The 26,467-nt window shown below is 23.8% G+C and overlaps 6 protein-coding genes across 8 annotated transcripts; 2 read left to right on the top strand and 4 right to left on the bottom strand.

The window, feature by feature from the left end:
* Window positions 1-6,026: 6,026 nt before the first annotated feature.
* On the bottom strand, window positions 6,027-6,999 carry OCT59_005660 (uncharacterized protein; the record flags this gene model as incomplete). The annotated part of the gene is made up of 2 exons (XM_025329144.2): window positions 6,027-6,635; window positions 6,823-6,999. The coding sequence occupies 2 exons, from the start codon at window positions 6,997-6,999 to the stop codon at window positions 6,027-6,029; spliced, it is 786 nt and encodes a 261-aa protein (XP_025178020.2).
* Window positions 7,000-7,747: 748 nt separating this feature from the next.
* OCT59_005659 (uncharacterized protein) lies at window positions 7,748-8,459 on the bottom strand (the record flags this gene model as incomplete). The annotated part of the gene is made up of 2 exons (XM_066138499.1): window positions 7,748-8,046; window positions 8,165-8,459. 2 exons carry the CDS (start codon window positions 8,457-8,459, stop codon window positions 7,748-7,750), a joined length of 594 nt encoding a protein of 197 aa, XP_065997619.1.
* Window positions 8,460-12,526: 4,067 nt separating this feature from the next.
* Window positions 12,527-14,200, bottom strand: OCT59_005658 (uncharacterized protein; the record flags this gene model as incomplete). Its single annotated transcript, XM_066138498.1, has 4 exons — window positions 12,527-13,052; window positions 13,710-13,847; window positions 13,935-13,998; window positions 14,098-14,200. The coding sequence occupies 4 exons, from the start codon at window positions 14,198-14,200 to the stop codon at window positions 12,527-12,529; spliced, it is 831 nt and encodes a 276-aa protein (XP_065997618.1).
* A 6,462-nt stretch (window positions 14,201-20,662) lies between these two features.
* On the top strand, window positions 20,663-22,423 carry OCT59_005657 (uncharacterized protein; the record flags this gene model as incomplete). 3 transcript variants are annotated; one of them, XM_066138496.1, is made up of 2 exons in its annotated part: window positions 20,663-21,463; window positions 21,615-21,629. In XM_066138496.1, the coding sequence occupies 2 exons, from the start codon at window positions 20,663-20,665 to the stop codon at window positions 21,627-21,629; spliced, it is 816 nt and encodes a 271-aa protein (XP_065997616.1). The 3 variants fall into 3 exon arrangements, with proteins under 3 accessions (XP_065997616.1, XP_065997617.1, XP_025178017.2); XM_066138497.1 differs by lacking the exon at window positions 21,615-21,629 and having other exon boundaries at window positions 20,663-21,133; window positions 21,313-21,327; XM_025317553.2 differs by having other exon boundaries at window positions 20,663-22,423.
* Window positions 22,424-23,247: 824 nt separating this feature from the next.
* On the top strand, window positions 23,248-24,613 carry OCT59_005656 (uncharacterized protein). The gene is made up of 3 exons (XM_066138495.1): window positions 23,248-23,653; window positions 23,741-23,961; window positions 24,061-24,613. Exons 1-3 carry the CDS (start codon window positions 23,297-23,299, stop codon window positions 24,116-24,118), a joined length of 636 nt encoding a protein of 211 aa, XP_065997615.1. The 5' UTR covers window positions 23,248-23,296; the 3' UTR covers window positions 24,119-24,613.
* A 156-nt stretch (window positions 24,614-24,769) lies between these two features.
* On the bottom strand, window positions 24,770-26,243 carry OCT59_005655 (uncharacterized protein; the record flags this gene model as incomplete). Its single annotated transcript, XM_025334007.2, has 1 exon — window positions 24,770-26,243. Exon 1 carries the CDS (start codon window positions 26,225-26,227, stop codon window positions 24,770-24,772), a length of 1,458 nt encoding a protein of 485 aa, XP_025178013.2. The 5' UTR covers window positions 26,228-26,243.
* Between the last annotated feature and the right edge of the window lie 224 nt (window positions 26,244-26,467).

The raw sequence follows: 26,467 nt of genomic DNA, 5'->3' as shown, positions 1-26,467 counted from the left end.
TATATTATTTTTAATATAAAATTACTATATTATACATGTTTATTTTTTAAATAAAATTACTGTAAATATGTTTTACTTTAAAATATAATTTCACTACTCACCACTTTGGTTATATCAAATTATCTTTTATGCTTAAGTAAGGTTGTTCAGCAAGTTAAATCTACTTGTATTTTAATTTTCATAAGGCTAAGTATGATATTTATATAGAAAAGCATATTTTTTATAACGGTAATAATTTTAAATTTTTCACTTTTTCGTTTACAACTTCAGAGCGTAATTACACCACTTCAGTCAAATGAAATCGACTTTCTAAATTAATTGAAAGTTGTTCAGCAAGGTCGAAACTACGTATATATTAATTTTTATGAGTGTGAGTATAATACTTATGGAGAAAAGTGCATTTTTCATAACGGTACTAACTTCCGAATTTTTTATTTCTCCGTTTATAACTTCAGAGCGTAATTACACCCCTTTGGTCAAATGAAATCGACTTTCTAAATTAATTGAAAATTGTTCAGCAAGGTCGAAACTACCTACATATTAATTTTTATGGGTGTAAGTATAATACTTATGGAGAAATATACATTTATTGTAATAGTATTAATTTCGAATTTTTCTTTTACTGTTTATTAACTTTATTAATTGAATATTGTTAATCTACTTGTATATTATGTTTAGTTTAGCTTCACAACATATTTAAAATTGGATTTAATAAAATATATTAATTATAAATATATTTTATAAATTATATGTGTTATAATAAAAATTTAATTAGGTTAGAAGATTGATTTGCTTATTTTTATATAATTTTTAAGGTTAGATATCAACAATGCTTAGCGATCATAGTAAAAACCTATGCTTAGAGCTACTAATAAAAAATATTTTTGGGACCTTACCTATATAAGTATTTTCCGGGGTCCTACCACCAGCATTCCAATGGACGATTAACGCTATTAGGCAATTAATCGCAGAATGAAGAAATTTGCATCAGCAATTCGAAAGAATTGCAAACCATTATCATGCAAATGCATGGATAATAATATCAAATAGGCAATGCTCTACAAAATGGAATGCTACTTTCAAACGAAGTTGTGAAAACCTCAATAGGTTAATAAATAATAATGATGACGACATTCCTATTGTAAGCCCAAATAGTTTCAATAGAGCGTGTTTCGCTGATATGAATGATGAATTTTGGTTACAAACCGGTAATTATTATTAATTATTATTTTAAATTAATTTTATTTAGGCAATTCATTCAATTCATTAATATTTTTATTGGATTTTAGATCTGTTTAGACGAGGTATCGATGGCAGCATGCTGCGCATGATTGATGTCGATATGAATATAGATTGCAAAAGGAAAGAAGAAGGTTGCGATCTAGATCTTGATCAAGAAGTAGAAATAGAAGTAGAGATAGAAGACGAGACAGAAGTAGAGATAGAAGACAGGATAGAAGTAGAGATAGAAGAAAAGGTAGAAGCAGGTCTCCACATAGAAGATAAAGATATTAAATTTTAATTTTTATTATATTTTTAATTGTATATTTTATTAGTTTAATATTAAATATTATAAAATTAAAATAAAGAAAAAAGTTATTTTAAATATTTACATACAAAAAATTATATTGTCTTTATTCTTATAAATTGTTTAAATGCTAAAACTCTAATTAAATCATATAGAAAGTATTGCCAAAACGCTGAAACAGTTTCGGTAAGTTATGGCAGTTTCGTGATTTTGATAGGTTAGCATTTTTTGATGATTTTACGAAACTAGTTTTGGCAGTTTCATGTACACCATTCTGCTGAAACCCTCTAGTTTCAGCAAGTAACCTTAGGTACGGTACTAGATGGGTTATGTATAGCATAATCAACTTTACCCATTTTGAAATAGATTTGGAGAGTAGCTGTAGTTATTTATACAGAGGGTTTTAGTTTTATAATCTTAGTTTTTTTTTATTTGTAATTTTGGAAGATTATTTGTTCTTTGTTTTCTATTAGTTCTGCACTTTATTGTGGTTCTTTTTAGAATACTTTGTATTCTCTAAAGTGACTTATGGCATTAATTAATAAAATTTAAGCTCATGCTATGTTAAAATTAAAAATTAAATTAATTTTAATCTGTAAATGTTTGTGTCATTTTATTTTTTTGCATTATATTTACAGAAATTTTTACAATTAATTTTTTTTATCAAATATTAAATTCTAAAATAATTTATTTTATAAAATAAAATAAAATAAAAATCTATATTTATACACTTCTGTCTTATATAATTTATATAAAAATTGAATTCTGCAATACTTAGTATTTATTTGAAATGATAGAATTTCAAATTTATAGCTTAAATTCCAATAAATATATATTTACAATTTATTGCGAAAAGTATTTTTTTCACTAAATATATTATTAAAGAATACTTTCATAATGTTTTCATTAAAGCCTTTAAAATCATTGCAAAAAGTATTTTAAAATTAAGTATATGTTTACAATTTTAATAAAAATAAGTAATACTTATTTTTGCTATTATATTTATTTTTATAATATTTTACTTTATATTATAATAAAAACTTTATTTTTCGGTTATTTTTGCTATAACAAAAATCAAATATTACAAAATTATTATTGCTTTAAGGGGATGGCCAAAAATGACATCATTTTCTAAGGGGAGGAGAGGTTAAGACCATAATGATATTACACAACTTCCATTTTTAGACATTTGTAGTTAATATAATTTTAGTCAGAATTGTGTTTTAACTTTACATTTCCTAAAATGAATAATGACATAGGGAGGGGGAGTCAAAAATCCTAAAATTTAAATTACGTCATTTCTGGCCATCCCCTTACAGTGATTTAAATATATTAATAATAATATATTTATCTTAACTTTAATATTACTACCCAAAACTTATTTAATGATAAATTCAAAAATCTGAAATTTAAAAAATTGGTAAATCTGAAATTTTTCTAAATTATAATTAGTTTCAAAAAAGCATAAAAACAGTTTAGACAATTAATTAAGTATTCTTACTTGATTTATATATATATATAAAGCAAAAATTAATTAACAATATAATAATATTTTTTAAAATCAAACTGAAAAATTAAATATTTTATGAAAATATCAAAATTAAAATTTAAAAAAGGAATAGTTAGTTATATAACTAAATGAATTTTCAATATATTATAAAGAGTATTTTACTAAAAAAAAATATACTTACAAGACCTTTAATATAATTAAATTTTATTTATTTTTTTAAAAGAAAAAATTTTTAACTTTATTATATTAATAAAGAAAAATCAGTAGCAATTCCATCCAGTTTAAATAATTCTTTCAAAAAAAAATATTCAAAAATCAACTAAATACTAAATATAAAACTATTTAGAAATATTAAAATTATCCAAAATAAAGTAGAACCTGAATATTTTTTTATTTACTTCAATAAATATATATAATTAAATTTTTAATTTATAATAAATTAACATTATATACTAATACATATATACTACTCTATAATAAATTACTAGATTTAATATAATTTGCATAATAATTTTCATGTATATTGCATATAAGTTTACAAATTTTTAATAAAATTCGCCAGAATTTTTTTATTTGAAAGCTGATCATAGATAGTTTTTATGCATTAAATAAATAAATAAGATTAATTATAAATATAAAAAAAATTTCTTATTGTAAAATAATATAAAAAATTATGAAATTCTCACTTATTTTTAACAATAGATCAATACTGGATTAACTCTTTAAAATTTTAGAAAATTTTCTTTATTTTTTAATACATGAAAATTACAATTAATTGGCTTTTAAACAAAAAAATTTTATTTGAATTTTATTGAAAATTTATAAAGTTTTATATAACCTAAAAATTAATAATTTTACTAGTAAATCTTATAAAAATTGGTAATTACATAGTAAAATTAATAATAATTAATAAATTTTAGACTATATAAAAATGAATTTTCAATAAAATTTAGTCAAAATTTTTTTGTTAAAATTAAAAAATAAAAAAAATTTCTAAAATTTTAAAAAGTTGATTCTTTATTAAAAAAAGTAAGAATTTCATAATTTTTTATATTTATAATTTTTCTTCTTATTTATTTTGATATATAAAACTATTTATAATCAACTTTCAAATAAAAAAATTCTGGCTGAATTTAATAAAAATTCATAAACTTATATATAACATAAAAATTATTATGCAAATTTTGTTAAATATAATAATTTATTGTAAGGTAATATATAATATTGCTTAACCAATAATTCTGATTATAAAGGATATAAATAATAAAATTAAAGGATATAAATAATAATAGTTTATATATATATTAATATAACTGATAATATATATTATATATATTTATTTAATAATTAGAATTTAATTATATAGGAATAAGAAGGTTAAGCTTCTAATTAAATATAATTACATGATTTCTGATACTGTATGTCTCTTATGAAACTAATATTTAGATATAAAATAATTATAAATCTATTTGAAAGAAAATTTGCAGAAATCTTTATTATAAAACTCAAGATATTGAAGAAATATAAAAATACAATAGTTTTATTTATAAATAAAAAATGAACAGTTACATATTAAAATAAAAAAAAGAGAAAAGTAATTAAAATTAAATTTCAATTAATAATGCAAGGAACTTAGATTTGAAATTTTTTAATTTAATAAAACATATTAATAGTATATTGTTAAATACTTAAAGAATAAAATAAAAAAAATCACAATAAAAAGAATACAAAAAATAAAGGTAAATTAATTTACTTACTTTTATAACAGGATTCTGCTTACTTCTAATATAAGTATCCAAAAATCTGTAGTAAAATTTATAGTAAAATTTAATTTTAGGTCTTTTAATAATTAAAAGTAAAATTAATAAATTATATATATAACAAATAAAGGTTTTCGGATATGTAAAGTAAAGTTAAAATAGGTTTTCAGTTTTATAAGATAAAATTAATTAATAATTTGTATAGGTTTCAGTATATAATAAGGTAAAATTGATTATATATTATATTATAAATTAGACTCTTAATTTTATATATAAATATAATATGAAAATTTACCCCTTAATTGTAATAAATAACACATAATAATTTAGACGTGATGGTATAATAAGTTTCTAAAAAGAATTAGACATAATGGTGTAACAAGTTTATAAAAACTTTAGACATGATGATGTAACAAGTTTATAAAAACTTTAAATGTGACAGTGTAATAAAATTATAATAAGTTTTAGATATGATGGTGTAATGAAATTTAGATGTGATGATGTAACAAATTTAAATATCAAAATATAAACAAATTTAGATAAAATAGAAATTATTTTAGATGTAATAGTGTAATGACAAAAATTTATATAAAGAACTTTAGAATAAAAGAATGGTAATGGGATAAGAGACGAGAATATTATAAGTCCATAAATTTTTTTAAAAATTATGTAATTTTTCAGTATTATTTTTATATTAAATAACTAATTTTAATACTTTATTTTAGCATAGAAAATTTTTTAATAATTTTTTAATTAAGAAAATTTCTAATTATCACCACACCACCATATAATAAATCACGTGATCAAGATGTAGTTGCGATGTTTTGAAATAAATTTTATTAAAAGCTAATTTAAAAGTTTAAATATGAATACATAATAATTTTACAGTTTTACAATGCAATTTCAATTATAAATTCCTTAATTACTCTACCTAAGAATCCTTTTACTTTAGTTTCAACTATAATTCATCAATTTTTCTCACTAAGGATTCTTCTTTTACAATTACGCAAATCATGACCTGTACCCCCACATCCTTTACACTTTCTTTCCTTCTTATCATTTCCATTAACTTCTAAGTTGCCTTCAGTTTTCTTTTGTTTCTTATTCTATCTTAAAGTTTCTCCTTCATTTAAGTATTGACCTGGGGTCGTCCATAACGTCTTGAAGTTACTGGATTAGAACATTCAATATTTTCTTGTTGATTTCCTGCAGTATTTTCATCAGTTGTTTAATTACAAAGTAATTCTTGTTGCTTTTCTTCAATATATATTTGAAGTAACCCATTCAACTCATTATAACAATCTAATTTTTGTGTTAAGTCTAAAGCCTTTTTTGTGAAACCAAATGCTTTTCCATATTTTAATTTTGCCGAAATGATTACTTGAAGCTTTTTTGTATAAACTTGTTCATCACGAACATGATGAATATAATTAAAATTGATTTCTTCATGAATTACTGCTGAAGAATTATGATCTTCAACAATTGATATAATATTTAATAAAGCTATTTCTTTATCATCAATATTTAACTTCGAATCTTGATACCAGCGCTGATTTATTAAAGAAATATGAAATTTTGCTTGTGAACTCTTTCTAAGAACTCTATAAAAATATCTACATGGAATACCATATGATATTAGAAGGTTACAAGTACAAGAAAAACTTCCATCTGCCATCAAAACTACAAAATGTGATTTTGTTTGTGACAATTCTGGCTTAACTTTCCAAATTTTGACATTCAATAAATTTTGTATCTTTCTGATTATAGTTTGAAGTAATATTTGTGTTGCATCATAATCATCTTCCTGAAAACCTTCATTATCATCTGTATTATCAACCTAAATAAAAGAAACAACAAAATTAGCAACCATATAAAATTTTTAAATTCATAATAAATTCCTTTCTAAATCCTAAACGGATCTTAACCCTAACCCCTAACCTAACTCCTAACCCTAACTCTAACCCTAACTCTAACCCTAACTCAACGCTATCCTAATCCTAAAGCTACTCTGAAACCTAACTTACTTGCTGAATAGTATCTTTATCAACCAAGTATGCATCGTAAAAAAATGAATGCTTCATCTGATTTTGAGTTGCTAAAAGAATGTGTGAAATTAAAAATTTCTTACAAATTTCATTAATACTTACAAAAAATTTTGAAGGTACATCATCCAAAGTTTGTAGAGGTAAAATATTTCTCATTTTGATTATACGTTCATATTTCATTTCATTATTAAGTATATTTTGAATCTCATTGGTGAGTTAATATAAGAGAAAATTTTTTTGGATAGCAGCTTTAAGTAGATGATTAAGGGATTCTACTCTTTGAGTGCTATTTATTCCACAATTGAAAATTTCATTTATATAGCAAGTAGCCTAACTTTCCTTTGTTGGTTCAAGCATCCGCTTCAAATATTTTGATATTTCAGGATATTTTTCAATTAAAATTTTCCATTTTGATTCAAAAATCTCATAAACAAGCAACTATTACGGCATAAAAAAATTCAGCCCGAAATTCACTAAATTTTTGCAATCCAAGTTTTGGTTTCACATTCTTTTGGGCGTTAAGATCAATATGAAATACGATTGTGCTCGTTGCCATTGCCGAAAACAAACTAATAGTATTTGCCATAGCAGAAGCCAGAATCAGATATATAACACTTATGATAAACATCACTTGAAACTTTTTAAGTTGTTGTAATACCCAAATAAATGAGTTTTCCGTTTCATCTTCTAGCAATACACTTGCTATCAATCGTGATCTTATATTATTATCAACAACAAGAAATAAATATAGAACCATATCATAACGATTTATTCCAACTGTACAATCAAAAATTAAGACTTCGTGAAATCTAATATAGTAAGAACATTGATCAGGTGACATCCAGATTAATGATGTTAGTCTTTAATCATTTTCAAATAAGCGAAATTCAAAGAACCATTCAGGTTATTGTTGTTTCTTTTCATAAAGATAATGTAAAAAATTTGCACTATCATTTTTAACAACTTCCTTTTGCCCAACCTTAACTTTTTGAATAATGTTATATAGATCCTTTTTTAAAATTGGATAATCAGAATACTTTGCTCGAAGTAATGGATATATCTGTGTAGCGCTAAATATATTATGTTTCACATAAAATTCAACATCAGTAATCATTTCTGGAGTAAATTTTCTAAATTTAGGTGCCATTTCTGCAATTAATGGATTCATAACATGATTGTGTTCAAGTTTAACAGATGTAATACCTATGGTATTTTCTTTTTTGGGTTTAGTTGCATTAACATGCCAAGGACAATTGATCTGTAATGCTTCTTATTCCTTTCGGTTATCAAAATTAATAATCTTCTTTTGATACATAATTACCGGAATGAGTACACTCATATGTCCTTCGCTTAACATGAAGTTTTTTCTGATCAACTGTTAAACCTTTCATTTCTTTTTGATGCAAATAATACTCAACCCTTATTTTTTTAAAAGAAAATCCTTCCTGTAAAGCATATCGTTCAAGATAAACTTCAAATTCTTCCCAAGTATGAAACTTTGCACCTGTAATTATCGTATAATGAAAATCATTTTCTTCATCACTAGAATCAAAATATTCATTAATAGGTTCATTTTCTTCACTGCTAGAATCAATAATTTTGTGATTTATATTCATTATTAGGTAGTTATAATGTAAGAAAGGTTAGAGTAAAAGAAAAAGAAATAAATAAATTATGAACCATGGGAAATCAAAATAGTTAATCAGAAAGCTTAATAATTAAATCAGGTGATTACGTAATAAATCACATGATCAGGTGAAAACGCCTGAGGCGTTACCTAGTTAATTTCTTTAATTAATTAATAAAATTTATTAAAACTTATCTTGGTCAATATTAAATCTAAAAAGATAATTTTACTACCATTAGAATTGTCTTAATGAGATGATTCTAATGGTATAAAATTTATCAAAATATGATCACTGGATTTTTAATAATTTGCAAATTTATAATTGTATTTTTTTATATTAAAATTTATTTATAGTAATAAAAATAATAAAATTTATATTATTAATAAGAATTTAATGAATGTTTAAAAAAATTTTAAACTATTGTAAAATACTTTATTTAATGATTAAATATTTTTTAAAGAAAATTTAGGTCTTTAAAAATTTAAGGTAAAATTCAATATAATTTTAAAAGATCATACTATATATAAGGTAAAATTATAAGACAGAAAAGGTTGGTAAAATTACTAGTAAATCTGAAATACTTCTATTAGAAGTAAGTGAAGTCATTTTATAACAAATAGTACCCAATTATTTTTCAGATATCCTATAATAAATAAAATAAAATTTAATTTGGATCTTGATAAGCAGATTTTGAATTTGAATTAATGTTAAGAAATGCAGATTTTAAGTAAATAAAAAGTTTATAATTTTTACTTGTATTTCAGATAAATAGAAGATATATCTTCTACTTAGATTTTAAGTGAATAAAAGATATGAAAATATACTTAATAAATTTACAAAACTAATTAAAAAATAAAAATAAATTAGTAGTTTATTAATTTATATAGATAATTGAAAATGTTTTGAAAATATATATAATATATTGTAATAAATATAATAAATCTAAAAAAGTAAAATAAAAGCTTTTTTTTTCTGAAATCATCTTTAAAAATTTCTTTTAGTAGTTTATTTGTTTTATCTATTACATTTATTATTTCCTAATTTTTTTTTCTTATTTTCCCTTATTTTCTTCTTTCTTAATTTTTTATATATTTTTTTTGTAACAAATCTTATAACAAATTATTATAAATAAAAGATAAGTATTGAAAATGATTTTTTATCCTTAAAATAGCATATCATAGGTTAAAGAGTAAAAAATCAGGTATCAATCAGTCACCAATTGGCATTTTCACCAAATACCGTTACCAATCAGGTAGTTTGCTAACTTTTGATCTAGTGATCAGAAAAGGATGAAATATAGCTCATTGGAATCGTTTCAATAAGATGAATCTAATGATAGTAAAATCATATTTCTAGAATTAATAGTTAATAAAAAATTAAATAAAATATAAATGATATATTTTTATTTTTACATTTTACTTAATTTCTCATTATGTATTAATCCTAAAAATGCGATTTTACTACCATTAGATTTGTCTTATTGAGATAATTCCAATGAGCTATATTTCATTCTCTTCTGATCACTGAATTAAAAATTAGCAAACTGTCTGATTGGTGACAATATTTGGCGAAAATGCTAATCAGTCACCAATCAGTCACCAATCAGTCACCAATCAGCTACCTGATTGGTGATCGAGTGACTGATTGATGCCTAATTTTTCACTTTTTGACCTGTGATAGCAGGCTTTCCAATTTTCAAGTAATCACATAATGATTAGTAAATGTGATTTTTACTTAAATAACAATAAAATTTAAGTAAATCATCAAGTTTTCAAGTAATTTTAAATGACGTAACACTGACATAATTGTTTGTTATATAGATATGTATTTTATTGGCTGAATATCAAATGTATCAGCATATGATAATTATATTAATTTATTTTAATTGTGCTACAAAAAATTTAATAGCGAAGAACAATAAAAAAAATTGATTTATCAGGTTATATTTAAATGTATTACAAAGGAATCCAGCTATTGAAGGCAGAATCCAGAAGTTATAAATACTTGAAAACTTCTTATAAAATGAAAATAAGTATAGTACGTTTTCTTTCAAATTGTAATAAGCTGAAGAAACAAAGAAATGAGATCTATTTACAATAATGAAAACAGACATATTCAAAGGTTTGTTTATTACTTAAGTCTTTTAATCTACTATATGTTTATTGAATTTATAATAGAAGAACCCTTTTAAAGAAGCTTTTTTCTTCATATATTTAACAACTTCTTAAAAAACAAATTTTTTGGATTTTATAATAAATTATTACATAATTTTTCTTTGTTGAAAACTGATCTATCTATTATTTATTTTCTTGAATAGTAATAACTTTTTTTCATTTCTTTAAATAAAATATAAAATCTTATAAATAACTTATTAGTAAGAAATTTTATGATGTAATATTAGTAATATAGTATTATTTTCTCAGTGTGTATATTATTGGCTAAACAAATAATTTTACATTTTAAAAGATTAAATCACACTCTAATTTTGGAATCAAAGATCTTTCCAATTGATTCACTATATAAAAATGTTAACAATTAAATTTATAATTAGGAATAAATGTGTTGAACGTATTTATTCATCAACCAATGATTCAACTAAAGTAATTTTTAATTTATTGGATAGTCTTGGTTTATTCTTTAAAGTAAATATAAAAATATCCGCCTAGTTTCTAAGTAAATTAAATTATTTGCATTTTTTTTATAAGAATTATGTTTGATTTTAATTTTACACAATGATATATATTAAAGTTCTTCATTTTACATCCATATTCAGTAAAATTTTAAATACAAGTATATCAAGTTGCTTTGGAAAGTTTGAGTTATAATTATTATATAGAATTTTGAATTTGCCAAACATTTATATCAAAAAAATGTATTAATCACGTTAAATTAATAAGTTGTTACATATAAAAGTTAGCCAATAATAATCTGATTTTAGTAAAAATTGGTATAATTAAAATTTAATATAGGACATATATATTGATAGAATTTAAGTATATATTAATATGCTGAATTTTTCAAAAAATTAAACAATGTTTCATATCGAAATTGTATATTACGTGATAAAATCAAAAAAATTTGTGTAATAAAATCGAAAGCCTGCTATGCTCCTTAAAATACCTAATAGTATTTTAGTACCATTGAATGCTATTCTAATATGTTTGAAATTTTAGTACTTCTATAGGAAAGATAGAAGAGTGAAGTATTTTAACATTACAAAATTATATACAATATTAATATAACATGGTTTTTTTATTATACATGAATCAATGATATGAAACAGAACAATAAAATTTATTAGTACAGAAAATTATCAGTATACTAGGAACTAGTACATTATATAGAGATTTGTCTGTATATTAACTAATATTAGTTTTATAACTCTACCTAAATAAGATCTTTTTTAACCAATAATATTCAATTATATATATAATACTATAAACCAATAAAATGTTTAATTTTGTGTCACATATTTTGCTTAACCCCATATTAGCTAATATATATCATGGCTTTCACTGCATTTTTCTTACTTATTCTTATTCCTATTACTATAATTTCTACTATATCAGGTTAAAAACTATAATTCTGGTCAAATTTACATGAATTCATGTTATTAAAATACAATTTAAAATTTGTATAATGGGGCCAAGAGATAATAGAGATATGCAATTGCACGCAGTAAATAGAATAGAATATAATACTTGGTAAAAAATGAGGAGATGTTAAGATAAAAACAAAAATCTTGAATATTCCAGCTTGACGAAATTAAGCCAACAACTATGTTGTTCATATTAACTTTTTTTAATACATGATTTATATTATATTGCATTCACTGCATTTAAATTGACTAAATAAATTTCGATTTCACGTGATCTGTGATCACAACCGTTTACATAAAAAAATATACTGTACATAATAAAATTATAAACTGAAATGAATATATATATATATATACATAATTAATTATTTTTAAAAAAATGTGATGATATGCCGTGATGATATGCCGTATGATGTTTGCAACATTGTTCATAAAATATACAATAAACTCATTATCTTTATTTGTCCTTTCCAAACAAAGTTTTAACAAATGTAGATACTCTACTGAGACGTTTTTCATCGACCACTTCATTACCAAGATTTTCTTTTTCAACTTGACTAAATCCATTCAATAATCCAGTTTCAATCTGACTAGTTCTAGTTGAACCATTTATTTTCAAGCTTTGACTAGTTCGACTTGATCGACTAACCCTTCTTGAATTATCTATTGTTGTTTCTCTCTTAACTTGAAAAACTTCATAATCATCTACATAAAACACACCTTTTGGTATACCATCAAGTTTAGGATAAGAAGATGGATTGCTACCAATCCAAGTACAATTATAATTATATAGATCATTGAAACCGAATATATCCGAATTACAAATTATAGATTGTGGATTACCATTACTATAACTTATATTTGCAGTTTGAAGTTTTCTTCTATCTGAAAATTTGAATATATAACTATTCATTGCTGGTTTAGTAATACCACTTGAATCCCATCCAAGTGGATTATATCCTCCAACTATTTTTTCTGAATCACTGATTTTTATTACAATAAGAGCGGCCCCTTTATTGTCACATTTCGCATGAAAATCTTTAGGCGTACTACCATCTCTACTAGCTTTGTAAATAAGATCAAATTTATGAGTAATGTTTCCACTACATCTATCAATCCAATTCGAAAAAAGTGTTACATGTCTTCGATTAATTATTGTAGAATCAGGTCGAGGTTTTAAACATCTCGGCATATGCATAGTAGGAGTTGGTTCGTATCTAGTATTTAAATAAAATTTTAAAATATCTTCTCTTAGCTTGTGGGGTAAAATATCTTCATAACGTGAAAGTTTATGAAAGTAATCATTAGATGATATTTCAAAAAATTCAATTAAATGAATAAATCTACGAAGAATAGTCCCAACAGGGATGATTTGATTTAAATTAAATGCTTGTTGCCTCATATTTTGTGCTAATACCCAATTAATTAAAATATCCCAAATTTCAGATTCTTTTAAATTTAAATCATCTCGTTCTAGAATAGTTTCCAATAAATAATCGGGAAGATTAATAAATTTATCAGATTCGAACAAAAATTCAGGATTAGAACATATTATTTTCACACAAATTTTTTGTAAATTATCGATAAATTCAGAATAATGAATGACTTGAAGAATTCCAACCGGGTCACTTTGTATGAACCTTTGATGATTTTTAATTATAAAGTCTTCAGTAATTATAACTAATCTTTTCAACATGAATTTATTAGAAGCGGATATAATATTTAAAAGTACGGGACCAGAGTTTTTATCAAAATTAATGTGACCAGTATAAAGATATCTAATAAAAAAAAAAAAAGAATCAATTTTATAATAAACACGTGAACTACATTAATTTATATATAAATTAATAATTATAACAACTTACTTTAGAATAACCTCAAAAGCTTGAGGAAGAATCTTTGGCTCCTTAATTATATATTTTCCATTTTCTTTTATATCGATAAATTTATTAGAGAATTTGTATTCAAAATATTCGGATCTACAACGTAAAATAATAGAATGCGCATGAAATTCTTTAAAGTCATGACCTTCTCCAACATGAATAATAACATTAGATTCCGTTTTATTTTCTAGCAGGTTTCCAAAAGATTCAGATATTTCAGATTCAAGTTTAATATATGATGGTGACATATTTGTAAGTTTCCTACTCACGGAAAGAAGAGAAAAAGAAAATCAATTATTTTAATTCATTTTTTCCCGTTTTTTGAAAAAAAAAAATGCCATGCACTACAGTCTACAGCATCCTAAAAACCAATCGAATCGTTACATTAAAAATCCGGTTTATTCAAAGCCAAATTTAAATTGTGTTACTCGGATGATATGATTTTTTTTTTGAAAAACAGAAATTTCGCAATCGCTTGTGATTCACGATAAATTGCTACTTAAAAACTTTCGTATTATATGGTATTTCCAAAATATTTATTACGGCTTTGTTTATAAACTGCTCATGTAGGCTGTATAAATGATCAACCAAATTGGGTGAATTGTATGATAAATTTTTACGATTTTAATATTATACTGATGTATGTGTATGGAAAATTCTCTAAAGATAAAATGCAATCTTCAAATCAATGACAATGTCTATCTTACCAAATTCGGGTAAATCCGGAGGTGTTTAGTGTACAAAAGAGGGTGTCTGATAAATAAAAACTTTTAATATGGAAAAAAAGCGTCAAAATGATTTTCCTTAAAGGAGTTAATAAGTTTTTTAATGATAATTTTTATTATATCATTTTTCAAAAAATTTTGGTAGATTATGGGTTTAACTTACTGTACACTCGGTATGAAAAGGGTCCCATGTTCATGGATCTACAAGCACGCCAATCAATATCTATCATTCTAGAATTTTCGTTACTCTTTATAGTTTAAACTTATTTTGGCATCTTTCAAATTCCAACGTGTTGTTTAATTAAAAAATGGATTTCATGATGTTACGCATATATTATTTGTATATCCAAACCAGATAAACCTTACGAAAAAAAAAGTTGTTCGATACGTTCCGAAATGTCGTTGAATTAGTTGCGTACGCTTTCTGCACGGAGTTTATGGCACACTAATGCTATAATAATTATATGTAAATAAACAAGCCAAGACTTTATTATTGAATCGATAACTTGTTCCGGTAATTCCGATATGTATCACCCCTATTAAATGGCCTGTTTTACCAACAAATATTGTAACTACAAATAAAATAGATAATGGTTAGAATATTTTGAGATAATACTCATTTGGTATTATTAAAATTTATGTGCGAACCTAGATAACGAAAATAATTTAATAATATTTTAAGCCACCTCTTGGAAGTTATTGTCTGAATCATACATAATCATATAATTATTTCGGCAGAATCAATTAAAAAGTCCGTAAATGTGCATTACTAAACACATGAACAGAATTGGAAAAATCCTTTGTTCATGCAAATTTCAACGATGATTCCGAGCAACATGTAGCATAATTAGGTAACAGAAAAGGTCAAAAATTTTATAATAGCTTACGCAAGGTTTTTATTAAGATAAATAAGCAAGTTCGACATGTGACCACAAAATAACAAAATAAATATGCCTAAGTATATAATTCACCGTTCCCCTGTCCCCTGTCCTAAGTGCAAATCAACCCCGGAAGATAACACATGTCTGACCCACTTTGCACAACTTAAAGAGATACTTCCCAAATATAACTGATAAGAAAAACACTCATCAACTTATTAAAGGAACATAGTGATTCCTCTTTCACTTCTGATTTAGAAATCAAAGTCTTTTCCATTATTTTTTTAGGTAACGAATGGTCATCCGATATCTCTTTTAGAACTTAAATATATTGATATGGAAACCCGTAATACTTTATTTAAGGAATGGGAACGTTACAAAAAAAGAATCGACGTAAAAGAAAACGCAAGCGGTTGAACCGTAACACCACACAAAACGATATAATTAATTTACCAACGCGTTCAATGCTTCAATTTAATACTTCTGTCACATACTTGTAACTTCCTACATTCAGGCCCCTGCTATGATCACAGGAACAATATAGGTTTTATTAATACCGACCCATTAAATTTTATTAGATTATCTGGCGCATACACATGGAATATATAATGGGATCAGATGAAATGTTGATTGTAAGGCTTTTTTTTCTTGCTCTTGAGCTTTGTCTCTTTTCTTCATTATTAGTCATTATATACCTCAGGAGCCTCTTAGATATTGGCCTGCATTCAAAACTTTGTAATTATTTTTACGTGAAACTTCATGTACGAAAAAAATTCGTTTAGTAAAATCTATCACGTGACTACTGCTGCTCGTGAGATTATAAGCACTTCCTTTTCTTTTTTTTTAAAAAAAATAAAGTAATAGCCAATGATGTTCTGGAAGTACATTTAGACTTTCAAATTTTTCAATTCCAATACAGTCAGCTCTTGATACAACGAACCCTCCGGGGTTTCACATCAAATTCACTAAAATAATTTAATTGGATGATTTGTATTTAATTTATTTTATTTTATTAAAGAAAGCAGAATAAAATGCAGATACATATTGGTACATAAGAACACATTTCAGCCATTTTATGAATATTAAGTCAATAAAAAGAATTTTTTTTTTTTAGATATCATCAATACATAATATAATAAAAAAAAAATGTCTTCAAAAATAAAAGTAGAGAGAAAATTAAAACGGATTGAAATTCATCCGATAAAATCAATCCGTTTTTATTTTCTCTTTTATTTTGTATTAAATGGTAATTTTTTAACTACTAGATTGTGCATTGGGATGCAGTCTTATAATATATATAAAAAAAAAATTTAATCTTTATTAATTAAAAATCCGTGTATAATTACCAGAATGTGCCCTTTCGAATTCATCCGGACCGTAACTCTAACTTTAGAGAAATGTGATCGTTACGATAGTACAAAAGTGTGGAAGGTTAAATATGAAAAGGAGAAGTTAAATAATAAGAAGAAATATCAAAATCCAGGTGTGGAACCAGTATAAAAGTTAGAACTAGTCCACCTGATCCACGCTGTATGGTTATGCTATAGTATAGGTCGGCGTTACCAATAAAAATTCATTTTACATTTGTATTTTTACATAATGTCATAGTTTTACTTTCTATTTTTGAAGTTAGGACTATTTATTATTCTAACCAATGTCAAGTGTGAATATAATAATTTTTACAATAAACAATATTTGCAAATATTAATTAATTGTTACTTAATCTTTGCGATGTACTATATTATTAACTATTAATAAAAAAATAATAAAATTTTGCTAAAATTAGAAAATTATTAATTTTTAATACATATATATATCAATAAAACTATAATTTTTGCGATATATCTTAAAAATTATTACAAAATATTACAATAATATTACGTCTATAAAAAAAGTAATGTGTCAGGATAGTAAGTGTCGGGATAATGAATGTCGGGATAATGAATGTCGGGATAATTAATGAATTATTTGTCGAGTTTGTGATTGTGTAGCGGGATTCTGAATTGTCGGAATTTTGAACGGCTCCCTTCTAAACAAATTGTAATAATATTTTTACTCGTGTACTCAATAAATATTAGCCTGTTGATCCATATTCTCTTGATGATTTTTCATACAAGCCAAGTAAAGCGAAGAAATAACAAATCTTTGTATAATCAGTTTAAAATCACTAGGCTATTTGACGTTTAATTATTTAATTATATTGTAACTTTTTATAATGCTAGTAAAATTTTCCGGGTTTTAATTAGATGCTCAAATATTTTCTGATCTTGTTATATTGGCATTTTTATATTCACCGAGAAAATCGTCGCTGTCACGTGCTTCAGTTTTTTTTTTCCTAACTTTTACCCGATATTATCATATGCTCCTGATTTTCGTCACATGCATCGCGAACTATACCGCGAAGATATTAGAAGATATAATTCATAATGAACATCAGCACATCATAAATCAGTAAAATGGTCGTTCATGAATCATTGTTTAATATAAGTGAGAATTGATGATCGGGAGCTGATTATCAGTTCATGCAAGAGTCCAAATTAGCATCTTCCATATCGAGATTTTTAACCCGTTATGGATCTACTCTTTTCATGCACGTTCGGACAATTAATCAAGTTTCGATCATCTGATCGATCAGATTTTCGTCTTTTTACTAATAACTTCCGAGTATTATCAAGTCCCAGTAAGGCAAATATATCTATTTCTTTGTATTCTTATAGCGAAAAAAAGCGAGAAAACTTTTATTTATATAAATATACTATACTTGTAGCTTACTGGAAGAGCTTGAAAATTCTTTTCTCACAGAATTACGATTTACTCAAAGGTGAGGTTATCCAGAATTGTATTACTGTTTGATAGTATAAAAGAGTGTAATTTCTGTTGGTGAACAGGCAGTTAGTCTTTTAAGTAAGCTAATTATATATTTATTCTTTATTAATGATCCTATTATATTATCCAACCTTTTCTAAAAGTACAAAGATATTCATAATGAAGCCATAATGAAGACATAATGAAAGTTCTATCGAATCTAGCCGTAGAGACGCTCAAAAGATCTTCTTTAGCCGTACTCCACTTTATAAAGATCGGGTATATGCAAGGTTAAAAAATCTCGACTCTGGTAAAATCAGTTTAATATTAGCCATGTAACGCACTTAAATTGCCAGGGCTATATGAAAATTTTTAATAACTTTTTGTTCTGAAACAGCGTCTAACAATATTTGGATGCATTTTAGACTAAACATAAATTGAATGTAATAAAAAGGAATGCTGTTCCAAAATCTTTCGTTTTGAAGAACGGTCATCAGACAGCACTTGTTGGGTAAGCTGAACGGATATTGGGAACTACGAACCTGTTATGATCTTGAAAATGAATTATTTTCAATTCACCAAACAAGGTTAGAATTTAATATATATAGTCTTCATAAAAACTACTTTTAATAATATTTTGACCACCTTTTATTTTCAGATCATCAGATATATGAATTAACACAAGGATCAATAATAATTCAATTCCCGCCAGATTGAGATCGTGTCAGCCTCACTTGCAAGTGTCTTTTTCAAGATGTAAATGGTATCAATTTTATTGTCTTAAATACTGAACTAATAGATAATAAACGTAAACTAATGAAATTTTAATAACACACGAGATACTCTTGAGATGGATGAAAAATTAGTGTATGATAATATTATGAATGTTCTGGAGTTGGCTAATAAGGGACCTCAAGGTCCAAGGCCGGAGGGACGCCTCATGTCGAAAGCCGTTGGCTGTTGCCACGGAAATGAGTCAGTGTACAAAATGGATAGATCCTAGAAACAAGACTATTTTGTTTTTGATAGATAAATATTTCTTTGATATTGAGAAAGATATTACGCAATTCTTGTATATAATGTATTCTATGATGCTTGGAATTTAAAATAAACACTCTCTAAACAACGATTTATATATATAATATATATATATACCGATATATCTAAAAATATTTGAATTTTAATTCTTTTTTAGAACGCGAATTTCTATATTCTCTTTTTGATTTGAAAAAAAAGAAGTAAATGCTAAAATGCTATATAATTAATACTTCCTTACAATACAACCAATTACCTACATCCATCTGTGATCAGATATTCTAACAAAGAAACTAGCGATAATCTAATAGCAAAAACGGTTGTTATTGTTTACAACAGTTGGTGACGCAGAACCTAAATTAATTAGATGATACATTAGATACGTTATGCCTTGTTAATATGACCAATCGCGTAAAAAGTCATAGCCTATTAAGTATTAAGGCAACATCGCAACAATATTATGTTTTCTTTTCCACTAAATAAAAACAACCGCAATCATGACATCAAATTACATAATCCTTGTAAGAATTGATTACTACATAACGAGAATCCAAAATTTTTTGGACATTTGTGATTTTGGTCAAATATTTTTAACGTAATACAGTACTTCAATATGCTGAATTATTAATAAAACGAAAATAATTAATAACACAAATAAAATAAATTTAATAAAATATAATTATATAAATCAATTTACATTAAATAAAATCATTAATCCTCACGGCTCACGGCATTCATATTTTTTAATGGCGCAAAAAAAAAAAAAAAAGGTTTTGTCAAAGTTTGTTCAAGGGTGTGTATAACATAACATAAAATATTTGGCGTATTGGTCTTATTTATATATAGTACTATTTTTAATTACGCTTGTATGTAATGCATTTACATAACCAACTGCGTCTGAAACTTACGCCAAATTAGAAATATTTCATCATATGTTTTAATTATTTACTATAAATGGATTTTAAGGATATGATTTTGTTAATTAATTCTAACCCATTTAAGGCTGAAAATTCAAAGATTAATCTAATTGGCTTAATGATGGGTTAAATCTAAGCCATTTCGGGAGAGTCATTATGGGATTCACGTGTCACATGATTTTTTGTGCGTAAGTTTGACTGAGCCACTTCCATTTGTTTAAAAAAAAGCATCCCCCCCCCTTTTTTTTACTTATTTGTTTATTTACTTTTTTTCTTTCTTTTCATTTTTTTTTCCTTTTCAAAATAAAAAAAAAAGAAACGAAAAAAAAATAAAATAAAAATAAAAAAAAATGCGACAAATTTTATTACCCGATGAATGTTTAAACGAATTACTTTTATATCTTGATAATAAAACATTATACAAATGTTTATTTGTTAATAGAAATTATTGTAGATATGCGATTCCAATTCTTTGGGAAAGACCTTTTAAACCAAGTTTTATGAATTCGAAACATTCATTAATAATCAATACATTACTTAATTGTCTTGATAAAGAAGAAATAACAACATTAATACCATTTCAAATAAATATAACAGAGAATCGAACACCATTATTTGAATATGGAAAATTTATAAAAATAATTGATCAAGAATTTGTTAAACAAAATATTATAACATGGCTTAATTCAACCAATGGAAAAGTATTAACAGAAAGATATAATATAGCAAAATATCAAGATATTAGAGTGAAAAAGTTGATAAATGTTATTTATCATATGATAATTCGACAAGGATCAAATTTAAAAGAATTAAATTTGAGAGTATTTCAAAGTGATTTTTATATTGATTTACCAAAATTTTCAATATTTGATAATAATAATAATAATAATAATAATAATAATAATAATGAGGAAGAAGAAGATGATAATAATAATAACAATAATAATAATAATAATAATAATAATAATAATTATTATTATCCTGGTATAAAAAATTTAAGATCATTAAAGATTGATATAGATTTGGAATCAAATGATGATAAATATCAAAATACCATGGAATTTTTAAAATCAATACATAAATCATGTAATAATATAATTAATTGTAATTTATTAATTTATAAATTAAATTGCAATTTTGTTAAAGAATTTGTGAATATTATAAAATCACAACCTTTAAAAAGAATATCAATTTATACAAATTTTTTGGAACAATATAAAAAAGAAATTATATATGCATTGGAATATCGATCAAATACTTTAAGGGAATTAATATTCATTTATATGGATTTTAAAAATATAGATTTATCATCATTAACAAAATTAGAAAATTTAGAAAAACTTGAATTTGATAATTGTGAAGGATTTACTTATGAACATTGTAATATATTTTCTAAAAAGAAATTTCAATTGAAAGAATTTAAATTATGGCACGATGATCTTGATGTTATTTATGATTCTGATAATGTTTATGATCAACTTGGAATAAATTTAAACGTTATAGTAGGAATGATTATTACTCTTGGCGGTGTATCATTACTCAAATTATCATTAAATATTATTACTTCTGAGACGATTAAAGCGGTAAAAGATTCTTGTCCAAAAATCAATTTTTTACATATGAGATTAATTTCTTCAAAACATTTAAATTCAATAATTCCATTAATATGTGATTTATCATTATTAAAAATTTTACATATTCAAATGGATCCTGATGAAATTATGAATGGTAATAATGGTAATAATGGTAATAATAATAATAATCATAACGGTAGTAATCAATTAGTTGAAATCTTGGGTGATCATTTAATAACTGTTGAATATTTATATTTAAATGTAGATGTTTGTTTATCATCATTTAAATATTTTACAAATAATTCTAAAGTTAATTTGAAAAAATGGATCATTCCTTATGATGAATCTTTAAGAAAAGATTATTTAATTTGTGTGAATAATTATCAAAAGATACATAATTCTTTAAAAGTGTTGGGAATTGATGAAAGTGAGGATGGATTTTGTTGGAATGATGAAGAATTAGAAATAATTGATTCTTTAAAGAGTCAAGGAATTGATGTAGTTCCATCAAATCGTTTTATAAAATCATTTTATTAATATAAAATAATCCTTTTTATAATCTTCGTTTAAAATTTATAGAATAATAAAATAATATATATTATAATAGTTTCATAAATGTTCAAATGTTCATTTATTGTATCACATTGTATCACGTATACAAAATGTTAATCGTTCATAATAGGTTAAGATCTGTTAATAATCAGTCGGACGCAAATGTCAAAACTTTTCTTTTTTTTTTTAAATATATAATCGTATATAATAGTCTATTCCGTATTTATATCCAAATATAATTATAATTTCCGTTAGTAAAGCTATACTAAATATTTTTGGTCACACGACAAAAAAAAAGTAATAATAACGATAATAATCAATGTCGATTTTCATTGTTACAATCTGGCCAATCATTCCCATTTAATGATTATTTTCTGAAAATTTACTACGAAATTTAATAGGTATAAATCACGTCATGTGATAAATTATTCAAACATGTCGAAACCTTTTCGTTTAAAGTTAATATAATTTCGTTTCTTCTCAGAATCTTAAAATATAATGATATTTTCTTTATCACTCTAAAGTCAAGACTCAAGAACTTTTTTTCCAAGTATTCATAAGACTTTGATTGATTGTAGAGTGTTACAGTTTATCGAGTTTATCGTTTATCTAATGGTTATTGTACAACTTGTAATTGCTAAATTTAACTTTTATATGACATATGATTTGAACTATAAATCTATGGTTTATGATCATCATCCAATCAAATTCTTTCCCTATAGTCAAAAAAGTAAAAAAATGATTGGAGTCTTGTGTAACAATTATTTTCACATATATACTAGTTATTACACCAAAACCTTTTTTCCTTTATCCAAAAAACTTTTTTTTTTTCCTTATTTTCTTTTTAATTTTGGAACAATGAATAATATTTCACTTTTTTTCGTTTTTTTCTTTATATCTTTTTCTTTTACATTTTTAAAAATGAGTAATTATTTTGAAAAATTATTTAAATTAATATTTAATTTTTCAAAAATAGTTCAAAAATTTCAAAAATTTCAATTATCACAAAAATTTCAAAATTTACGAAAATTATCAATAGTTATACCTTTACATCCTTTAGAAAGAATATTTATATTTATAACTACAATTTATATAATATCTTCAATTTCATTAATTACGGAAATATTAGGTGATCAAATTAATGGTTATATGCGTGTTTCTGACTGGTTATTATTTTTAACTATACCAGGTTTAATAATATGTAGTATTATCACCGTAAAGTATCTTTTAATTATTATTTTTTTTTATTCATTATTTAACTCTTATTCATTATTATTAATTATTTCTAACCGTTTTTTTTAGATTTATACGCGATCAATTCCACATTATACTATTTTCATAATATATAACATAATTCCAATTCTTCTTTATTCATCTTTAATCAATTTTATAAAAAATTTATGCGATGAAATATATTGTTCTGAACATGACGGTTTATTGAAAATATCTATCTCTTTATTCTCATTATCTGCTTTATTTGAATTAACTTTCATCTCATTGGGTTATATAATTTGGAGAAAAGGGTAAAAAAAAAAAATTTTTTTATATATATTATATTTATTTTTATATATAATAACGTTAAGATATCTAATTTTCTTTTTCTTTTTTTTTTTTTCTTTTAGAATATGGAAATGTAAAAATGAGTTTGAAAAAGCTGGTCATGAAAAATGTCACGCTTAAGTATTTATATTCGCATATGAAAAAGCTAAATGATACGCTTAAATATTTATATTCGTATATGAAAAAGCTGGTCATGAAAAATGATACGCTTAGAATATTTATATTCGTATATAAAAAATTTATTTATTATTATTAATAATTTTTTTTTTTTTCACTATATGATTTCCTGATGGACAATTTCAACTTTTCAACCCTTGGGTTAATGAATAATGTAACCCCTGGGTCAATTTTAATCTTATGATTCCCGGTGAATAATTTCAATTGGGAATCCCGTTGAATAATTTAACCCTGGTTGAGGAATCCCGGTGAATAATATCTTATGAAGAAATAATATCAGCTAATTTTATCTTAATAATTCCCTGTAACTACTCTCTCGCTTTGTAAAAAATTTAATTTTGAACGCTAAAAAAAAAAAAAAAAATTTTAATTTCGCAATTTCGCAAAATACATGCAATAAAAATAATAAAAAAAAAATATTTTTTTTAAACCCTCGCTAATATAGAATTGAATTGAATGTAACGAAACTTTTTATTATTTTAAATGAGAAATCAAAAGAAATCAATCAATAAATCAAATCAAATCATCAAATCAAATCAATCAATCAATCAATCAAATCAATCAAATCAATCACATCAATCAAATCAAATAAAATCAATTCAACTTATAAAAAATTATCTTTGTTGAATCTGAAGATTCATGTATAGATATTTTAAATTGTTCTTTTACTAATTCACCAAATTCCTTCAATAAATCTTTATTAGAACAGAAATTATTTGGTACAAGAATATATTTCAAATTTTTTGGAATATATTGAATCACTTCCATTAAATCTTGACCAAAATCATACGTTTCATTAAATTTTGAACCGTTCAATATAATAAATTCCAAATGAATACATTGTTGAAAAAGATCAGATAAAGGTGGAAGAAAATCTCCAATAGGTTCAACATAAAGAGCCAATTCACGTAAATTAGAACATTTGTTGATAATAGAATTTTTAAATATATTAGAATTTTCAGGATCAATGATTTTACAACCTATTATAAAAATTTTTTCAATTTTTCCTTGAGTATTATTAATCAATAAAGATAACTGACCAGCAGATAATTTCCTAAAACAAATCTTTAAATATCTAAGTTCAGGAAATTTATTTCTAACAAATTCTTCCATTCCATTATTACTTTCATTTAATAATAATTCTAATTCTTGAAGTTTAGAACATTTTGAAAATAAATTTAATGATAAAGGAAACCTGCCTGATAATATTAATTGATTAAGAGAATCAATACCTTTAAGAACTTTTTCAATTTTAATAAATCCTGATTTAGGAGTATCATAATAAAATCCTAAAAATAATTTTTGTATAGATTTTTGAGATTTTATAAGATAAGCTATACCTTCATTATCTTGAGATATATTATCAATTTTAATATCTTGTATTAATTTACAAATATTTCCCAATTTAAATAAAATTAAAGGTTGTAAATTCCCATCACATTGAAATGAAGTAATATTTTTAAAAATATTTTTATTTTCTACTAAACTTCCATTATTATTAATAATAAAAGAATCATCATCATCATCATTAAAAATCTTATCAAATCTATAATTAATATTTTCTCCATAAGGATTTAATAATCCAAAATGATTAAGTTTCTTACATTTTTCTTTAAATAAATTCCAAATTTTTTTAATAATTAATTTTGTTAAATTTTCATCATTATTATTTCCAATTTTTTCAAAAACAAATTTATTTATTAAAAAAATGAAATGATGATAATTTAAATATCTTAAAAATATTGGATAATCAAAGAAAGGTTTTAAATTTGATATTGGTATACCGAATAATTTCAAATTATTTCGATCATCATCTGATAAACATGATATATATGTTGAAATAAGTAATATATATTTTTTAATATTTCCATGTCCAATATATTTAGTATTAAATACAACATAAATATCAATATTCTTCCAAGGATCACTCCAAAGAATAGGTACAACTATTTTACACCATTCTCTGTTAACCAGAATACAAGAAAATAATTCATCAAGTTCAAGTTCGTTAAAAATTTGAATAAGAGTTTCCGTTAAAAGTTTTGAAATCATTGTTTTTGTTTTTTTTTTCAAAGATATAATATAATAATAATTAACGATAATTTTATAGAAAAAATTTTTTTTTTTTTGCGTTGTTTAACAAATACAGTAGATGTAGATCATGACGATATAGCTATATCATACTATTGTTCAATCGAGTTAATCAATTAAGGATGGCCACCGCAGTATTCCTTAATATCGGTTTCAAACCATGTCATTAAAATTAAAACCATCAGTCATAAAAGGGAAAAT

The sequence above is a fragment of the Rhizophagus irregularis genome, chromosome 13 (genome assembly GCF_026210795.1).
Source record: "Rhizophagus irregularis chromosome 13, complete sequence".
Taxonomy (NCBI): Eukaryota; Fungi; Glomeromycota; class Glomeromycetes; order Glomerales; family Glomeraceae; genus Rhizophagus; species Rhizophagus irregularis.
The sequence above is the reverse complement of the archived record's forward strand: the minus strand, read 5'-3'. Positions and strand labels throughout refer to the sequence as shown.

Bases quoted from the DNA above. Each gene is read 5' to 3' on its own strand.
- OCT59_005656 (XM_066138495.1), top strand. From the start codon at position 23,297: ATGAATAATATTTCACTTTTTTTCGTTTTTTTCTTTATATCTTTTTCT. The intron at 23,654-23,740 runs GTAAAGTATCTT...CGTTTTTTTTAG, and splicing joins TAATATGTAGTATTATCACC to ATTTATACGCGATCAATTCC. The intron at 23,962-24,060 runs GTAAAAAAAAAA...TTTTTCTTTTAG, and splicing joins TATATAATTTGGAGAAAAGG to AATATGGAAATGTAAAAATG.